Source organism: Nematocida ausubeli (genome assembly GCF_000738915.1).
Source record: "Nematocida ausubeli strain ERTm6 chromosome Unknown supercont2.6, whole genome shotgun sequence".
In the NCBI taxonomy this organism is placed as follows: domain Eukaryota; kingdom Fungi; phylum Microsporidia; genus Nematocida; species Nematocida ausubeli.
The window spans coordinates 25188-40816 of NW_026515639.1; the positions used below are offsets into that span (position 1 = coordinate 25188).

A 15629-nucleotide genomic window follows, 5' to 3' on the forward strand; every position below is an offset into this window, starting at 1 on the left:
TCTGGTTAATTTCTAGTGATTTCACGCATTGAGTGGCAGTGCACATAAGCTCGTCCTGAAAGCACAATAAGAAGCAGCATAAAAGAAAGCATCTTGCAAATAAGTCTAAACCATATTCATACAACAAAAATATAGTTTATATGCACTCAGTAATATCCACTATATTATAGTAGTGCTGTATTTTTTTATTGCTCTTTATGGTTTTGTGCAAAGTGCTTAGCTTACTGGATATAACACAGCCATTGTTAAACCATGAGGCAGAGAAGAATAAAGTACCTGCTATTTTCAAGGCGGTCGTAGAGATAATGTCTAATTCTGAAACAAATCAGGTTACAATTGTATACATAGAAACCAACGGAATACAGATTGGTATTAATTCAATACTTCACTACAACAATGAATCAGTAATAAGTCTTTCTAAAACACTTGTCAACAAAACGACCCAATACAGAGTGAATAATGACTTGATCACGCACCTTCTAAAACAGAAAAAAGCAAAACAAAGTTAATCATGTAATAAAGTGCCTATATAGCCAGAAAAGAATGACATTATAATGAATATATTACAAGGCGTTGTAATACTTGTTGGTACATATTTTAAATACAGCAATGCATTAAGCATAGGAGACTGTGTATGCGTAGATGGAGCATCAACGGGATATCTGCAGAAGGAGATGGGCATGGGGCTTGGTGCAGGGTTCTCTGGCATGTCAGGATTATCTGGGATGGGAGGAGCTGCCCAGACAGGTGGAATGACACAGCAGATAGGGGAGATATGCACATGCACGCCAGTTTCCATTACAGTGCCAGCACCAAGCATGGCAGCCATAGATGCCAGTTCAATTGTGCAGCAGTATGCACAGCCAGCTGTAGCCCAGCAGGTTGTAGCACAGCCAGCAATGAGCCAGATGGTTATGCAGCCAGCCATGGCAGCATCACAGGCAGCAGTAGGCCAGGTAGTAATGCAAGCAGCCCCGCAGCCAGCAATGAGCCAGGTAGTAATGCAGCCAGCCATGGCAGCAGCACAGCAGTCAGTAGGCCAGGTAGTAATGCAAGCAGCACCACAGGCAGCAGTAGGTCAAGTGGTTATGCAGGCAGCACCACAGGCAGCAATGAGCCAGGTAGTTATGCAGCCAGCCATGGCAGGGCAGATGGTTGCTGTGGCAGGTGGCCAAGCAGCAATGGCAGGCATGCAAGCACAGCAGCTAAGAAAGATAAGAAAGAGTGAAATGGTGCTGCATGCAGCAGAAGCAGCCAGTATAAACAGTGCAACCCAGGCAAGCAGAATTGCAAAAGCAGCCATGGCTGTAACAGAAATAGGTGCAAAGGAAGCAGCGCATGCAAAGGACATGGCAGCAATTGCGCACCTAGCAAGAGTTGAGCACCAGCAAAATACATCACAAGCCATGCGTAACTACGAAGCCATGCAGAGAATGAACTACCCTACGCAGCTAGTTAGGTCTATAGTTCCTGTGTCAGCTGGCTCCATAGCCGTGCAGGCTCCTGCAGCTACAGCAGTAGCAGTGCCTGCGCAAATTGCAATGGCAGGCTTGGGGGCAGGAGCAGGAGCAGGCGGCCTGGTAGCAGGCGGAGGAGTGTCTGTTATGAAGAGTGCACCTATGATGTACGGTGTGGTGGGTGGTGGTACTGAAGGGGTTCAGTGTATCTGTCCCCCAATCTACAACCAAGCACAGGAAGAGTCTCTGGGAGAAGCATCAGCAGATAATGGGTTTGGTGCACGGCTGGCTGCAGGCTTGGCGTCGCAGATTCTATCTGAAGCGTACAGCACAAATAAAACATCTGATTCGGATATAATGTGTGTAGAGCTGATAAAGTCAATGCAAAATGCAGCAAACCTAAGGCAGCAAGTGGCAGAAGGCAGGCTTTCATACTGTTTGAATGAGATAGGCAAATCCAGCTCACTCTCTTCAATGCTTGCAGAGAACCGTCTGTGCTATTGTTAAATAAATATCTGTTATATTGTATGTTAATTAGAATATTATCTCTTTAGTGCATTCCAGGTGCACCTGATCATGGAAGAATCACTATATGCTTGATTATTCATTGTTTCAGCATATTAATACTGTGGTATTTTGTCATACTACATGATTATTACGTAGATATAAGACCCTTTCACTTTCCACTTTCCAGAAGACTCTTCGTATACTAGAAGACTACCACTCTACCAAATTGTATAACCCAAATTAAAACAAGCAGCAGATGACAATAAGAAATATATCCAGTATGAATAAGAAAGAGATATAGGCACCAAAGATATTCAAGTATGTGATAATAATAAATCTCCTTTGACAACTACACTATCTGTTATCTGGTTATAAAATACTACCTTCTGAATGAACTATTACTAATTTTTGCACATTAACCGTTATATATATTATGCATGAATCTATCTATTCTAGCACTACCTTCTATGATTCTGGCTTTCTTCTGAAGTGTAGAACTAAGCCATCTTATTATTTGTGCAGTCCTTAAAGGACCATGCACTACTGGTAGATAAATGGGAATTGATCAGAGAATTCGTTAAGATTGGCTTATTCGTATAAGAATTGAAGGAATTCTGCTTTTGTTTCATCTATTCATTTCTTTCGTATATGCATTCCCTCTTTTATATCTTTTATTTTTTTAATTTCTTGCTAAGCCAGATGCACAGTAGTATACTGCTAAACTAGCACTTTTGCAAATTTTTATGTCTATTTATGCATACAGCCGTAATATTATACAAGAAATATTACAGAAACAGGAAAGCCTGCAGATGAAGGATATAAGCATAAATATATCTGAAGATATAAATAATAGTGAAGTAATGGATATTTCAGTCTGCTCCCTGGAGACTCTTTTATTTAACTCGCTTAAGAATATTCTTGATAGAATTACTGATGAGACAAATAGAATATTTATATCATACAGTGGAGGAATTGACTCTTTATTGTGTGCTATGCTTTGCTTAAAGTACTTTACGCACAAAGTGTTCCTTATAAATACGGCATTCTCATGTGGTGATACGTGGGCATCTCGTGACAGAGAGACAGCAAAGGAAGGTTATACATATATATTGGGTAGGGTACAGGATACGAGCAGATGCATGTTAGTAGAAAATAATGTAACACGAGAGGAAACAATAGCAAGAAAGGAGGATATACTAAGTATATCAGACGGGACTACAATGGACTTCAACCTGGCAGCACTCCATTTCTTTACAGCAAGAAAGACGAAAGAGTTAGGGGGCACTTACATCATAACAGGGTCTGGTGCAGATGAATTATTCATGGGGTACTCCAGGCACAGAAAAATTGCAGAAGAAAAAAGTGCAGTGCGTGTAAATAAGTCAGAGGACAGGGCAGATATCTCTATGATGTGCAAAGATATAATCAACAAGAGAAAGGATCATGATGAAACTACTTTTCTTCTAGTGAGACAAATTATAACAGATATATCTGGATTCTGGGAGAGTAATCTGCAAAGAGACTGCAGGGCAGGCATGCTATGCGGAGTACTTCAAATGTCTCCATTTCTTAATGTGGCTGTGCTGGCGTATGCATTGGAGACATGCTGTGCAGAGAGAGTTGAAAAAAAGGAGCTAGTGGAAATACTGCACAGAGAGTATCCGGATATGCATATAAAGAAGAAACTAGCAGGCCAGTTTGGCTCTGGGATATCAAACGTAGTAAGAAGTATCAGGTGCCGGGCACACACTCTCTGCCGCAACAACGAGTGTCTTTCCCTTGAGTGCACAAAATACACACGTGATGAAAAGTGAATGGCATGATGTAATCTAATCAGCCAAATAACCAGGCATATACTAACTCACCATAAGGCTAATCAGTAGATTCTATATATCACTCTGTTAGATATTAATTTACTATTTACTATTTACAGAAATAATATGAGTTAATTGGATATAACCAGAGTTAAGGGGGTTTATATGTACAGACAAGAGCTACAGATGTTTGTAATAATTGGAATATATCAGGTACATTGGGTACATTGGGCTATTATTTGGATATCTTACACTATTGATCAGAGTGGATTTACAAATAAACAGCAACCTAGTTACTATCTAATCTGGCTTGCACTGTGTTTCAAAGACACTTTCTTGCAGGGGATGGATGGGGCTGTGATTCAGTAAGTCTGTTTCAGTGTGAAACAGAAATATTATAAGATTGGTGCATTTCACAACAAAATGTGAAACAAAAGTATATAACCTAGCAAACCTGCATGTTCAATGGCAAAATATCAAGTAGCAAAAAGAGTAGTTGTAGGAGTCTCTGTTGTAGGATTGTTTTTAAAGACATACGCTGCTTCTAGAATGGCAATGCCTGCAATATCAGGGCCGATGTCGCAGATGTGCTCTTCACAGTTCATGAAAGGCACGAATGTTTTAGGATCCATGGGGATTAATGGAATGGGTGGTATAGGAAATGCATTCCAGGTGGGCATGCCATCTATTTGTCTTAGAGAGGGAAAGGATGATCCTAATCAAGTTAAGATGCACCCTCTCGTTAAAAAACTCACCCGAATGAAGGCAGTGGACTCTCTTCTAAACTTGGACGATACAAATTGCACTATTGGAAAGGTGTCATCAAAGAGTCAGATCTGCCATCTCTTTAAATTAATCAAAAGAAAAACCAACACACCAGAAAAAGCAGTTAGTATTATTGCAAATACTGTCTCCTTGGAAGACACCAAGGGTGTTAGTGCAATGTTTTTGTATGAGCCATTTGGCATTCTGGATAAAAAGAAGAAGAAGAAGAGAACAATTGCAGAGATTATTGGGCCAGCAAACTCAAACACAACCCTGAATGAGTTTGATGACATTCTCAAGAGAAATGGTGGCCGTGCAGCACGTAAGAGAAGCAAGTGTGAGGAGTGCTTGAAGTCTCTTAAGAATGATCTTGCTACAACTGATTTGGAGTGCGATCCATGCGGCGAAACAATCAATATTCCTTTTGGCATGATGGCAGGTGCAGCATAATTTTCTCAAATAAAGGCTTATTGAACTGTGAAAGTGCGCCAGTTGGTTTATAAACCAGAAAGCATTAATAAATCAGCATTATTATAGGGTGAGGAAGGACTTGCTATAATAGAGGTTCTTGATCGATTTAATTGTTTTTGTAGTGAAATTATGGGTTAACTAGAGAATGCAAGCATGCATGGCAGACTAAAAATAAAGCAGATATTATTTTACAATAAAGCATACTTAATTATGTTTGCGCCAATGTACAATTATCGAATAGTTTCGGTTGTATATTCGGATGCACTAGGCTAAGAGAAGTGTCTCTTTTCATGGGGTTTTTAAATCTGCAGGCAGCATAAAGTCTATCCGAATATAACCCGGATATAACCCGATGTTTGAATGGTTTTACTTACTTCTCATTCAGTAATACGCATTCACACATTATGGCTATATTAGTGTGCGTATCAAAGTGATTTCAGTTAAATATATGAAAACTACCCTGCTATAACATATAAAGGGCCTGGTACTGACTGCGAAATCTTCAGATTTTATGCGCACAAACACAATATGTTATCTCAAAACCACCCGAAACTCTCTAAGATCTTTCTGTGGGGATGAAATCCTGCAAGTGCTGAAATATGCGCATTCAAATTGGCCGCAATTAATATTCTTAAATCACAGTAGTACTCCGTGCATTGCTAAACATTCTTTATTCATTCTTTTTCTGTGCTGGGTTTATCTCTTCTGCTTCCTTGCTTTCCTCTGCTACCTCTCTTTTAGCATGCCCAGATGGTGTTATTGAGTATTCTACACGTACAATGGAGCCATTTAGCATCTGGTCTGTCAGCTTACCCTTAGCTGCTGTTGCTTCTTCCACAGTATCAAAGTACACAAATGCATAGCCTCTGCTATACCCAGTGTATTTGTCCAGGACCAGTTCTGTCTTGGTGAATGGCAGACTCTCTAGCTTCTCATTTAGCCACTGTTTCAGCTCATCCTCAGTCACTCTTATGTCTATGCCAAATATCCCTAGGACATTCACTGGGACTTGCTCTGCAGGAAGAACTCTTTTCTTGTAGTACGTCCTTGGTCTTTGGTCGTAAAATGAATAGTGCTCTTCCTGCCATCTCCCTGGCTCCTGCCACCTCCCAGGGTATGCTTCATATCCAGGCCGCCTTCCCCGATACCTATCCACTCGGTAGGCCTGTGGGGGATACGACTTGTATCCTCTGGGTGGATGGCTTGCGCCTTCTTCTACTCTGCTATATCTATAGCTAGGATATTCTTCATATCTTGATGTTCTCTCGATTTGTCTGTACGGCCTTTTTCTGTATCTATTGTATGCTGGCCTGTATCCTCTTTCTAGATCGATTTTTGGCCTTTCTGCCTGGTCACTTGGGGCTTCCTGCTGTGCACTTTTTTGTTCTTCCTTTTGGTTCATTCCAAATTAAAAATGTAAAAATATTTTTGTTAAATCAAAATCTCCTTGCTTATCTCATTGATCTTCCATGCTGCCTGCTTATTGGCGGACTCAGAGATTTTTTCCAGGAGACTCTTCACGATTTTCTGTATTTTTTTTCTTCTGAAGAGTTTCTTTCCATGCAAAAGTATTTTCTGGAAAAGTCGGCCATCTGCTGAAACAAGTGCATTCAGGAGACCGGACAGAAGCATTTTAAGCGCCTTTCTGGCAGACTGTCTATTTGTGGTAGAGGTGGTCTCTTGCCCTCTCTGCATGGAAATTCGGAGAAGGCTAAGTCCTGTGGAAGTGGCAGCTGCTACAGCTGCATCTTCTAATGGGGAAGTTTTAGTGCTTTTTTGGTAGACTGCCAGGATGTGTGACAAAAAGGAGTGCGGCTGCACTCTTTTAACTGATGGCAGTATGCAGGTGAATACAATGTGGGATATTCTTCTTGATTTATCAGCTGCCAGCTTAAGGGTGTATCTTACAAGCAGCGCACGCTCTGCTTCTGTGAAGCTGAAATCTATTTCTGGCAGTTTCAAGCGAGATAGCACAAATGATATGGGAACAGGCTGTGTGCCCTGTCTGATGCTGTACGGGTACTTATATGGCCGGCTGGGCCATGCTGCTCTGGCAAGTATGCAGAGTGCATCCAGGCGACAGTGTGAGCCAATGTCCCCAAGTAAGGGGTCCGTAGTATAGCAGTCTAGCAGGCTAAATAGAATGGACTTTGCTCTTTCCACAGGAACAAGTCTCTTTATGGCCAGCAGATAGATGTACGAAGCATATCCTGGGGATGATTTAAGAATAGACATTCTAGGGCACTCTTCGTTCTGGATGGTCTGCAGCAGTGGGTGCTTTATAATAATCAGTGCAAGAACTGTTGTTTGTGTTTTAACGGCTCGACCAAGGCGCAGTGCAATTTGTTCGTTAATACTGTGCGCATGCAGCAGAAGCACTTGAAGCACTTCTTTTGTGAAGATATTCTTTGCCATGCAGTGCATAATAGCAGCTTCTGCATGCGGAGCTGCGAGTCCAAGAATCCGAATAGCCTTAATCTGCAGTCTAAGTGCCTCTGCCTCAATTTTCACCAAGGGAGAGAGTATCTTTGGTGAAATGTCCTGCACAATTCGGGCTAGCGTATCCAACAGCTCTGCAGATTTCTGCCTTTCTAATTGGCCGTTGAGTTCTGTAGATGAATCTTTTTCGGATATTTCTGCAAGTGTCTTCCGAACTGATAGGTTGTTTATTTCACTCACACTTGAATATATTCCATCTATCTCCTTATCAGATAAACATATCTCTCTAGAAGGTATATTTTGACTCTGAATTATTTCTTCTGTATTTTTTGATTCTTTCTGCATCTCTGTGTCTTTTGCTATATCTGACATTTTCACTTCTTCTACGTCTTCTGATCTTTTCCTTTTTTCCTCTCTTCTGTGCTGGATTAGGCACACCCTGAGAGCGCACACTTTGCTAAAAAGGTCTGCTGCATCCCAGGTGCACTCCTGCTGTGCGTACACCTTCAGCTGTGCAGCTCTTTTTATGAGAAGAGGCACTCCTTCTGATACAAGTACGACTGAGAACTCTGCAAGCAGGCTTCTGCTGATTCGCCCAAATTTAAGAAGTGCCTTTATATCTGGCCTTCTGCTGCGTATTGTGTCAATTATGCGCAGAGACTGGTCACATGGATTGTGCCCTAAATACTCAACAAGCAGCCCAGACGCAGTCTTCCTTACATCACTTGACCGCGAGAATATCGAGAGAAGAATTAAAAAGGGAAGATGTGCTTTAACTCCAACCTGTGTCATCCCCCAGAGTATCACCATAAGCCCATTCATGACCTTTTCATTTGATATTTTCACCATATAATTCTTCACTATTCTCAAAGCTATTTTTACATTTTTGCTTTTCTCCCCTTTCTTCTCTCTGTATATATGAACTCCCAGCAGGGCGAGCATGGCAGGTGCCCAGATAGGATTTGGAACTGTCTTCTCACTATCTTTCAGAAGGGCATCAATTGTGTTTTCGATTAAGCTGCTTTTTTCCCGAATCTTCAGGGCTGCTTGTATTGCTTTTATCTTCACATCACTGTTTGACTCCCCTAGCATCTCAATTATTCTATTATAAAAGAGACCGTCATAATCAAGCCCTCTCTGCACAACTGCCTTGGATATGCTTACAAGTGCCTTCTGGGCCAAGAATGACTTTGTCTCTAAGTGTGCAATTTTCAATAAGATATCCCTATCCACACTAAGTCCTCTTTTTATCCCGTATGCCAGAACTTTCAGACCAAGTGGCAGGCCCATCTCTATCCCGCACACACTAATTTGCTGATTCTCATATATTTCAAATATACACTCTTTTTCATCTTCTCTCCCAGCTATTCTGAGTGTCTGTCTGTTAAGCCTGCTGCATATAAGACCAAGAATCTTATATAGCCTGTCTTGTGGATAGTGCCTTGCCTGCTTCTCTGCTAGTCCTCTGAGCCGACAAAAGGTCTCCTGACTCATCTGCACAGTAAAAGGATTGCTTAGTGTGATTTCAATCTTCTCCAAATATTCATCTGAAAGCATTCTCTGAAAATAAAAAGAATTCCATTTATTGGCCTGCATAAATTCTTAAGATATTTGCGCACCCACTAAGATAAAGAATTATTGCGTGATGAAAATATCTGAATTTAAGACTTTTACGGTGCTCATCATCTCGTGTATCTCAGCTTCTTTTTCTGCTGAAACATCCCCTTCCTTGAAGAGACTCAAAACTATATCAGACAGAGCATACTTAGTTACTCCTATGTATATGTGCATAAGACGCACTTTTCCATCATTCCTGGATATATACCCATCCACTTTGGCGATCATCCAGTCAAGCATGTCTGGCTGCTTCTTAACTTCGACTGGGCGCACAGAGGACCTGTACTTGCCCAAAAAAGTATCTATTCCACGCTTGAACTCTGTGGACGTATACTGAATTGATACAACAGTTGCACCATCAACATCATTCATACCTAAAATATCTTCAATGTGCAAATCTACATCAGGTATGGGCTGCATTAAATCTACAATAAGAAACTCATCTTGGTCCGTGCCACCTGCAAACATATACTGGTAGTTCTGTGCTGCTATGAGCTGTGAGATATCCCTGTGCTCTCGTGGTATTTTAATGTCAATACTATTGTCGTATAAAAACATAAAATTTTTAAATGGAAGAGTGTAAAGAGCTATTCCAGAATAAAGACAGCCTTTCAGATGAAAAATTAATATCCCAAATTAAAGAGAAGCTGGAGAAGAAATTGAAGCAAATAAAAGAAATGTCCAGTGAGCTGTCAGAAGAAGAAGCAATTAAAATGATCAGCCTACTGGAGAAAAGGATGGACTGTCTTGATAGGTGCAAAAGACTGTTCACTAGGGGGAGCCTATCAACTGATAAAAGCACCAGCCAATGAGTGCGTCTTTAATAAACTCTCAATTAAACAGTTATCTAATATACCAATCACTTTATTTCTCCGTAATTTCAAGCTATTTAAGACGCAAGAATCTGGAAGAACAGAAGATGAACAAGGAAACAACAATAAGATTTATATTTGCAGGAGTTGGTTTAGTATTAGGAGCAGCTTTGGTATATGCTGGTGGAAAGGCAGCAGACAAGTGGTGCAAGAAAGACTCAAAAGACTCAAAGACCACCACCCCAGTAGATAAATAGATCTATACTAGATAGTCTACTGTGTTATAGTGTGTTTACAGAAAGTTATAAGATATTCGAATACGTATGGATGCATTCCTCTTGATTGTAGTGTCTAAATAAATACATCTTACAGCATATGAATTTTGTTAATTTTGTTAATTTTAGTCTTGTATGTACTATAGTGTACACCACCTGCAAAAACCCCATGGAAATAACTGAGATTATTCTGGTTATATCCGGATTATAGTGCCTTTTCCTACAACAAAATCTAGAATAATTATCTACTGATAGTATTCAGTCCAGGTGCCACCCCAGATCTATACTTTTGAGGCAGTATATTTCCTGTAAGTACAAGACCAAGACTGATTTCTTGCTAAAAAGAAAAACCGCACAGCTGCCAGCTGAAAAAGAAAAACTAAAAATTCATTAGAGAAGACCACTTAGAGACTGAAAACTACTGTATTCTTAGAGACTACACATATTCCTAAAACTTGCAATACATGACTACAGAGTGACTAGTAAATACATAAAGACCTGAATAAGATTCTTGACAAATATCCGTGGAATAATAAATAAGATTAACGGCAATATTATCTTTATTTATATCATTAATATCTTGCTACTCCAGTACTTGCAACTTTGCAGAGATTAATATTAATGGCTTAATTATTTATTTCTTTGAATAATTTCATCTTGGTATAGCTGAGTCAGCACAGTCTTGCTCTAGTCTAGCAGGCACCAATCTATTTGAATGTTCTTCATATAATTGCGGAATGTCTTCTGGGATTTCCTTTTTGGCTGTTTCTTCATCTGCTGACTTTATCGTATGAGATTCTTCTATCTGGGCTTCCTTCTTGGAGGAATCAGACATACTTTCTGATTTAATGGCAGGTTCCTGTGGAGTGATCATTTCCTCTTGTTTTTCTTCTGTCTGAAGTATGCCTAAATTAGCCTTCTTCTCTTCTTTCTGCTTGTCTAAGGTGACTGTTTCAATTGCTTTGTTTTGTTCCAGAATTGGCTCTGTTTGTTTCATCTGACTCTGGTCAATTACTGGCTCTACTTTAATGCTCTGTTCTATATCTGCCTTTGGAATATCTACTGGATCCTGTTCCTGTGCTCTATTTAACAGGCTTTTATTTCTTGCCTCTTCTCTTTCAACTATTTCTTTCCTGTACTTTGCGTATTGTATTGCAATACTTGAGAAGTTATATGCACTATCCTTCTCGTACGCCAAAGTCACAGACCGAATAAATGAGTAGTTAAGACTATCTAGCTTCTCAGCCAGTGTGTAATTTGGTCCTACACACCCAGTTAAATTCACTTTTGCTGCAGGCTCTTTTTCACTTCTTCTTTTAGCTCTTAGTACTTTTTTATTTGGATTAAATTGTAGTCCTTCCTCTTCGTTGTCTGATGGGATATCTATATCCTCTGTTTTTCTGCATTTCTGTGGGATTCTTCTCTTGCTTGCTTTAATAAGGTGGGTTTCTTCTATACTGCCTGTCTGATTTATTTCTTGTGTCATCTTAATGAAACTCATTAATCTTTCATTGCTTATAGTTTTCGAAGATCAAACAACCAATGAACTCCATAGAAACCTCCCTAATTGTAGCTATAACAAACAGAGAAGCAACAAATAAGAATATTCCCTTTAGAAACACATAGCACCTTATAAATAAACAAAGGGTTTTGGTTGTTTTTTTGAAGATGAAACATAAAGTAATTACTAAACTGCCATTCACTACTGCACTAGGCTCAAATATAATATGAATATAGCATAATAGTCTCAATTCATGAGTGCTCATTCATATTTCTTTTTAAATTGATTCTGTACTGATCTGCTTTTATGCTAAAGTATTTGGTAATTTGCAAATTAATGCACCTCCTCCTGATCGACTATATTATGAATACTGCACCTCCTGGGATCTTTTCAAATTTAACGAATTCCTGTTGATAATAATAATGCAGTAGTGCATAAATAAAATTTTATTTTCATTGCACATGGAACAGAAAAAGAACTCTTTTCTTGCCAAGCTGACCCGCATAGAAATAATTTCTATTCTAAGTCTTCTGCTAATTATTCCTGCCATTAAGCTTATATACCGCATGCTGTATTTGTTTCCATTGTCGCCTTCTGCTGTAGGCATACTTGCCCCAATTGTTCTGAACACCATAGGCAGCTCAATAGGAGTAGCAACCATTAGCAAGTCTACATCAGGTGGGTCTGTTAAATCACCTGCTCTTGTGATGAAAAGCATCCTGGGGATTGTTCTGTGCGAGGCCAACTTTATTTTCAGTATTCTGTCGTTTTTCTTCCTGAAGGAAAGAGCGTTAGAAATAGAAGCGAAGCTGGGGGGAGCAACGGAAATCCCATTGGAAATAGTACAAGCATCCTGGTGCATTCTTGCAAGTGGCTTAATCTGCGGTATTTGCGGGATGGTTTCCTCCATGGGAAGCTCAGTTGTTAACTCAGCAAGCTCCATCTCTATTGCAAGCAACTCAAAAATGTTTTCAAAGCTTATTAGTCTGCAGCTGATTATTGGAGGAGTTGGGATCTTTGGAACAGCCATTTCCTTCTTTTTCCTGAAGCTCCCAAGCAGCCTGGGCTAGGCGTACTTCTGAGCCTGCCTTCTATACGTGAAGGACAGGCAGTAATAAATGTATTCTTACTTTCGCGGCATGAGATTAAATGTTAAAGGTGCTTGTCTTGGAGTAAGCCTCATTCTGTTAGGACAGACCAATGCCCCGGCAGCATTACTATATATATGGTAAATTGGTAAAACCAGCACCTAAGCCTGCATTACTGCAAAGACCCGAGGACTTTCCTCAGAGAAGATCTCCGAAGCTGCCCACCAAGACAAGTGCAAGGGCACAAAAATATTCAATAAAATATTCTGCTTTTTTATGGTGGTATATACCTTTGCGCAGATATATCTGCAGCCTAGCGAGTATTCACAGGGCAGAAAATATGAAAGAAATGAAGTATCTGTGTCTTATTTATGCTATCCAGAACTCATACATCTTCCGTTTACTGTAAATACACAGTTAGTTCTGTGATGCATTCTGGTTGTTTCGGGTTATTTTGGATATTTTGGTTATATTCTAAGCATACAGCACACTTAGTATAGAATCATTCGGGGTTATATCGAGTTATATCATGGTAAATTGAAGTAGAAATAGGATTAATTCTTTCACTTTTGGGTTGTTCTTATACGCTCTTTTATTTTGTATTTTTGCACAATTTAATCTGGTTTTATAACCTAATTATGACCCGAATAGTATTATTCTGATTGTTTTATTGTGGGTATGCCTGCAGCAACAGAAATTCCCAAAGAATAGTAATTTTGTCTTGGAATGCTCTGAAACTATTTTTATTTTTATGCTTTCTCTTGTATTAGCTTAGTTCTAGAGTACAATATACTATGAATAGGACAGGTCTTCTACTAATACCTTTCTAGCTTATTCATGAATACACCATGTATATCCCTGCTAGAATGACCTATTCTTTATGAGTTTTAATTGTCAAGCTAAGAAGCACACTTCAACTATCTTTTGCATTTTCATTTTTCAGAAATAAAACTGTATCTTTGCAAGATTATACTTTCTTTCTAGGTACATCTTTTAATAAAAATTTAATTAATAATGGAATAAATTACCACACACTGGGCTTTATTTCAGCAGCAAACACAGCCACAGTAAAACTACTGCAATGGAATAGCAGTAAACTAGTGAATTTTCACTAGCAAAGAAAACATAACGGTACCTTCTATAAAATAAACTACACTAAAGCCAAACACATGCCTACTACAAAAATAACTGAAATTGTCTAATAGAAAAATATTCCTACTAGACTGCCACCTTCAGGATATGATACTCCAGCTCATGCAGCATGTTAAATAAAAGGCAACAAATAATACTGTAAAGTATATTTAAAAGAAAATAAGATTTATTAACCTTCTAGAAACCAAGACAACAGAGGTTTTTGTAATAAATATTGCCTAGATGCCTTTATGTCTCCTTGAGCAAAATCCAACATATACCTTTCTTATAGACTATAACCAGAGCATAAATTACCTATTTTCTAGGATATTTCTAAAATATGCAAACTCTTTATTAAAATGGCCATTCGAATCTTATTCTGTCATTCGCATTATATGATCTTAGGTTTAAAATTGGAACTTCCAGGTTTGCAAATATATGTGCATACCAGATAAATCCAGAAAACCAAAACAATACGCAAAGTATAACTGGCACAAATGTGTATATATAAGTACTAATGGATGTCCCGTTTGAATATATCTTTTTAAATGAATTTCGGGTAATTTTGTACTGACTAAGGAAAGAAAGTGTTAAGTATAGGATGTTATACAAACCCATAATAAAAACAAGTGAAAGAGCATGCCAAATAATCTTAAGAACTCTCTCAAAAGTCACATTGTCACTGTATGACTGCGGCTGCCGCTCATTAGAAATCATATGCAGCATATGAAAGAATACAATGAGGTAGGCCAGAAAGGCAGCAGTTTTAGCATATTCAATTGTTTGAAAATAATAAAACCCATTGACACTCATAGAACTTCTACTCTTAATAGTAGAAGAGCAGATAATCTGAACTAATGTAAAGAACAACAAACCTGATAAAAACGAAAAAAACTGTATTCTGTATTCACTACCTGAAAAACTATCTGTCATGTATATAGTGGATGTAAACACTAAAAAAAGAGGAATCCATCCTTGCATCCAAACCGTGCAGTACAAGAAAACTGAATTTATGCCTTCTAATATACTATGTACCCATCCTTCTTCCTTGCAGTCAAATCGATTTATAGTTTTATTATGTTCTATACTGTTGAAATTAGACCTTCTACTATCAGGAATAACAAACTGAACTATATCCGTATCAGAAAGGATATCATTGTTCTCTAGCTCTATTTCTGTATCTGATAAGCATTTCATCTCAAGTGCAACTTCTTTCTCTATCTTATTCATATAAATTTTTTAAGTTTGGGATAATTTTTATATATTGAATATATTTGCTTCAATAGAAAGTATAGTATAAAATATCCATGTGAATTTTTCATATGAGAGAATTCTCCTGGGCATTACAAATTTCCTTCTAATAAAGTATCTATATGCTGAAATAATGAATAAGAATTCATAATTTCAATGAAGCAGATACTCTATAAGAACTAATAGAACAGCAGAACATCTTTGTTAGTCCAGAAATTATTTAATTAACACAAAGTAAATTTATCAAAAAATAAAACAGCATTGACGTGCCCAAAAGGGGGTGACAAGATAGTCTGGAGATAGTAGTATTTTAGACTCTAATAGTAATAGGGGTAGTTGTCAAGGAAGGTTTATTTTTGTAATCCTATGGATGTCTTCGGTGACTTTGACCTTTTGTATACTTGATGAGTGTACTTCTTACTGTTGATATATTCTGCTTGTTTTAATATTTCCATATAATCTTGTGGCTTCAGAATAATGAAAATGAAATTTTTACCACAA

The 15629-nt window shown here is 38.5% G+C and overlaps 10 protein-coding genes across 10 annotated transcripts; 5 read left to right on the plus strand and 5 right to left on the minus strand.

The window, feature by feature from the left end:
- Nucleotides 1–197: 197 nt before the first annotated feature.
- Nucleotides 198–509, plus strand: NESG_02379 (uncharacterized protein; the record flags this gene model as incomplete). Its single annotated transcript, XM_053049983.1, has 1 exon — nt 198–509. The coding sequence occupies one exon, from the start codon at nt 198–200 to the stop codon at nt 507–509; it is 312 nt and encodes a 103-aa protein (XP_052903714.1).
- Nucleotides 510–554: 45 nt separating this feature from the next.
- Nucleotides 555–1964, plus strand: NESG_02380 (uncharacterized protein; the record flags this gene model as incomplete). The annotated part of the gene is made up of 1 exon (XM_053049984.1): nt 555–1964. The coding sequence occupies one exon, from the start codon at nt 555–557 to the stop codon at nt 1962–1964; it is 1410 nt and encodes a 469-aa protein (XP_052903715.1).
- Nucleotides 1965–2707: 743 nt separating this feature from the next.
- NESG_02381 (uncharacterized protein) lies at nt 2708–3778 on the plus strand (the record flags this gene model as incomplete). The annotated part of the gene is made up of 1 exon (XM_053049985.1): nt 2708–3778. One exon carries the CDS (start codon nt 2708–2710, stop codon nt 3776–3778), a length of 1071 nt encoding a protein of 356 aa, XP_052903716.1.
- A 465-nt stretch (nt 3779–4243) lies between these two features.
- NESG_02382 (uncharacterized protein) lies at nt 4244–4993 on the plus strand (the record flags this gene model as incomplete). The annotated part of the gene is made up of 1 exon (XM_053049986.1): nt 4244–4993. The coding sequence occupies one exon, from the start codon at nt 4244–4246 to the stop codon at nt 4991–4993; it is 750 nt and encodes a 249-aa protein (XP_052903717.1).
- A 691-nt stretch (nt 4994–5684) lies between these two features.
- Nucleotides 5685–6416, minus strand: NESG_02383 (uncharacterized protein; the record flags this gene model as incomplete). The annotated part of the gene is made up of 1 exon (XM_053049987.1): nt 5685–6416. The coding sequence occupies one exon, from the start codon at nt 6414–6416 to the stop codon at nt 5685–5687; it is 732 nt and encodes a 243-aa protein (XP_052903718.1).
- A 29-nt stretch (nt 6417–6445) lies between these two features.
- On the minus strand, nt 6446–9010 carry NESG_02384 (uncharacterized protein; the record flags this gene model as incomplete). The annotated part of the gene is made up of 1 exon (XM_053049988.1): nt 6446–9010. One exon carries the CDS (start codon nt 9008–9010, stop codon nt 6446–6448), a length of 2565 nt encoding a protein of 854 aa, XP_052903719.1.
- A 78-nt stretch (nt 9011–9088) lies between these two features.
- NESG_02385 (uncharacterized protein) lies at nt 9089–9628 on the minus strand (the record flags this gene model as incomplete). The annotated part of the gene is made up of 1 exon (XM_053049989.1): nt 9089–9628. One exon carries the CDS (start codon nt 9626–9628, stop codon nt 9089–9091), a length of 540 nt encoding a protein of 179 aa, XP_052903720.1.
- A 1181-nt stretch (nt 9629–10809) lies between these two features.
- On the minus strand, nt 10810–11643 carry NESG_02386 (uncharacterized protein; the record flags this gene model as incomplete). Its single annotated transcript, XM_053049990.1, has 1 exon — nt 10810–11643. The coding sequence occupies one exon, from the start codon at nt 11641–11643 to the stop codon at nt 10810–10812; it is 834 nt and encodes a 277-aa protein (XP_052903721.1).
- A 476-nt stretch (nt 11644–12119) lies between these two features.
- On the plus strand, nt 12120–12728 carry NESG_02387 (uncharacterized protein; the record flags this gene model as incomplete). Its single annotated transcript, XM_053049991.1, has 1 exon — nt 12120–12728. One exon carries the CDS (start codon nt 12120–12122, stop codon nt 12726–12728), a length of 609 nt encoding a protein of 202 aa, XP_052903722.1.
- A 1503-nt stretch (nt 12729–14231) lies between these two features.
- On the minus strand, nt 14232–15107 carry NESG_02388 (uncharacterized protein; the record flags this gene model as incomplete). Its single annotated transcript, XM_053049992.1, has 1 exon — nt 14232–15107. The coding sequence occupies one exon, from the start codon at nt 15105–15107 to the stop codon at nt 14232–14234; it is 876 nt and encodes a 291-aa protein (XP_052903723.1).
- Nucleotides 15108–15629: the final 522 nt, after the last annotated feature.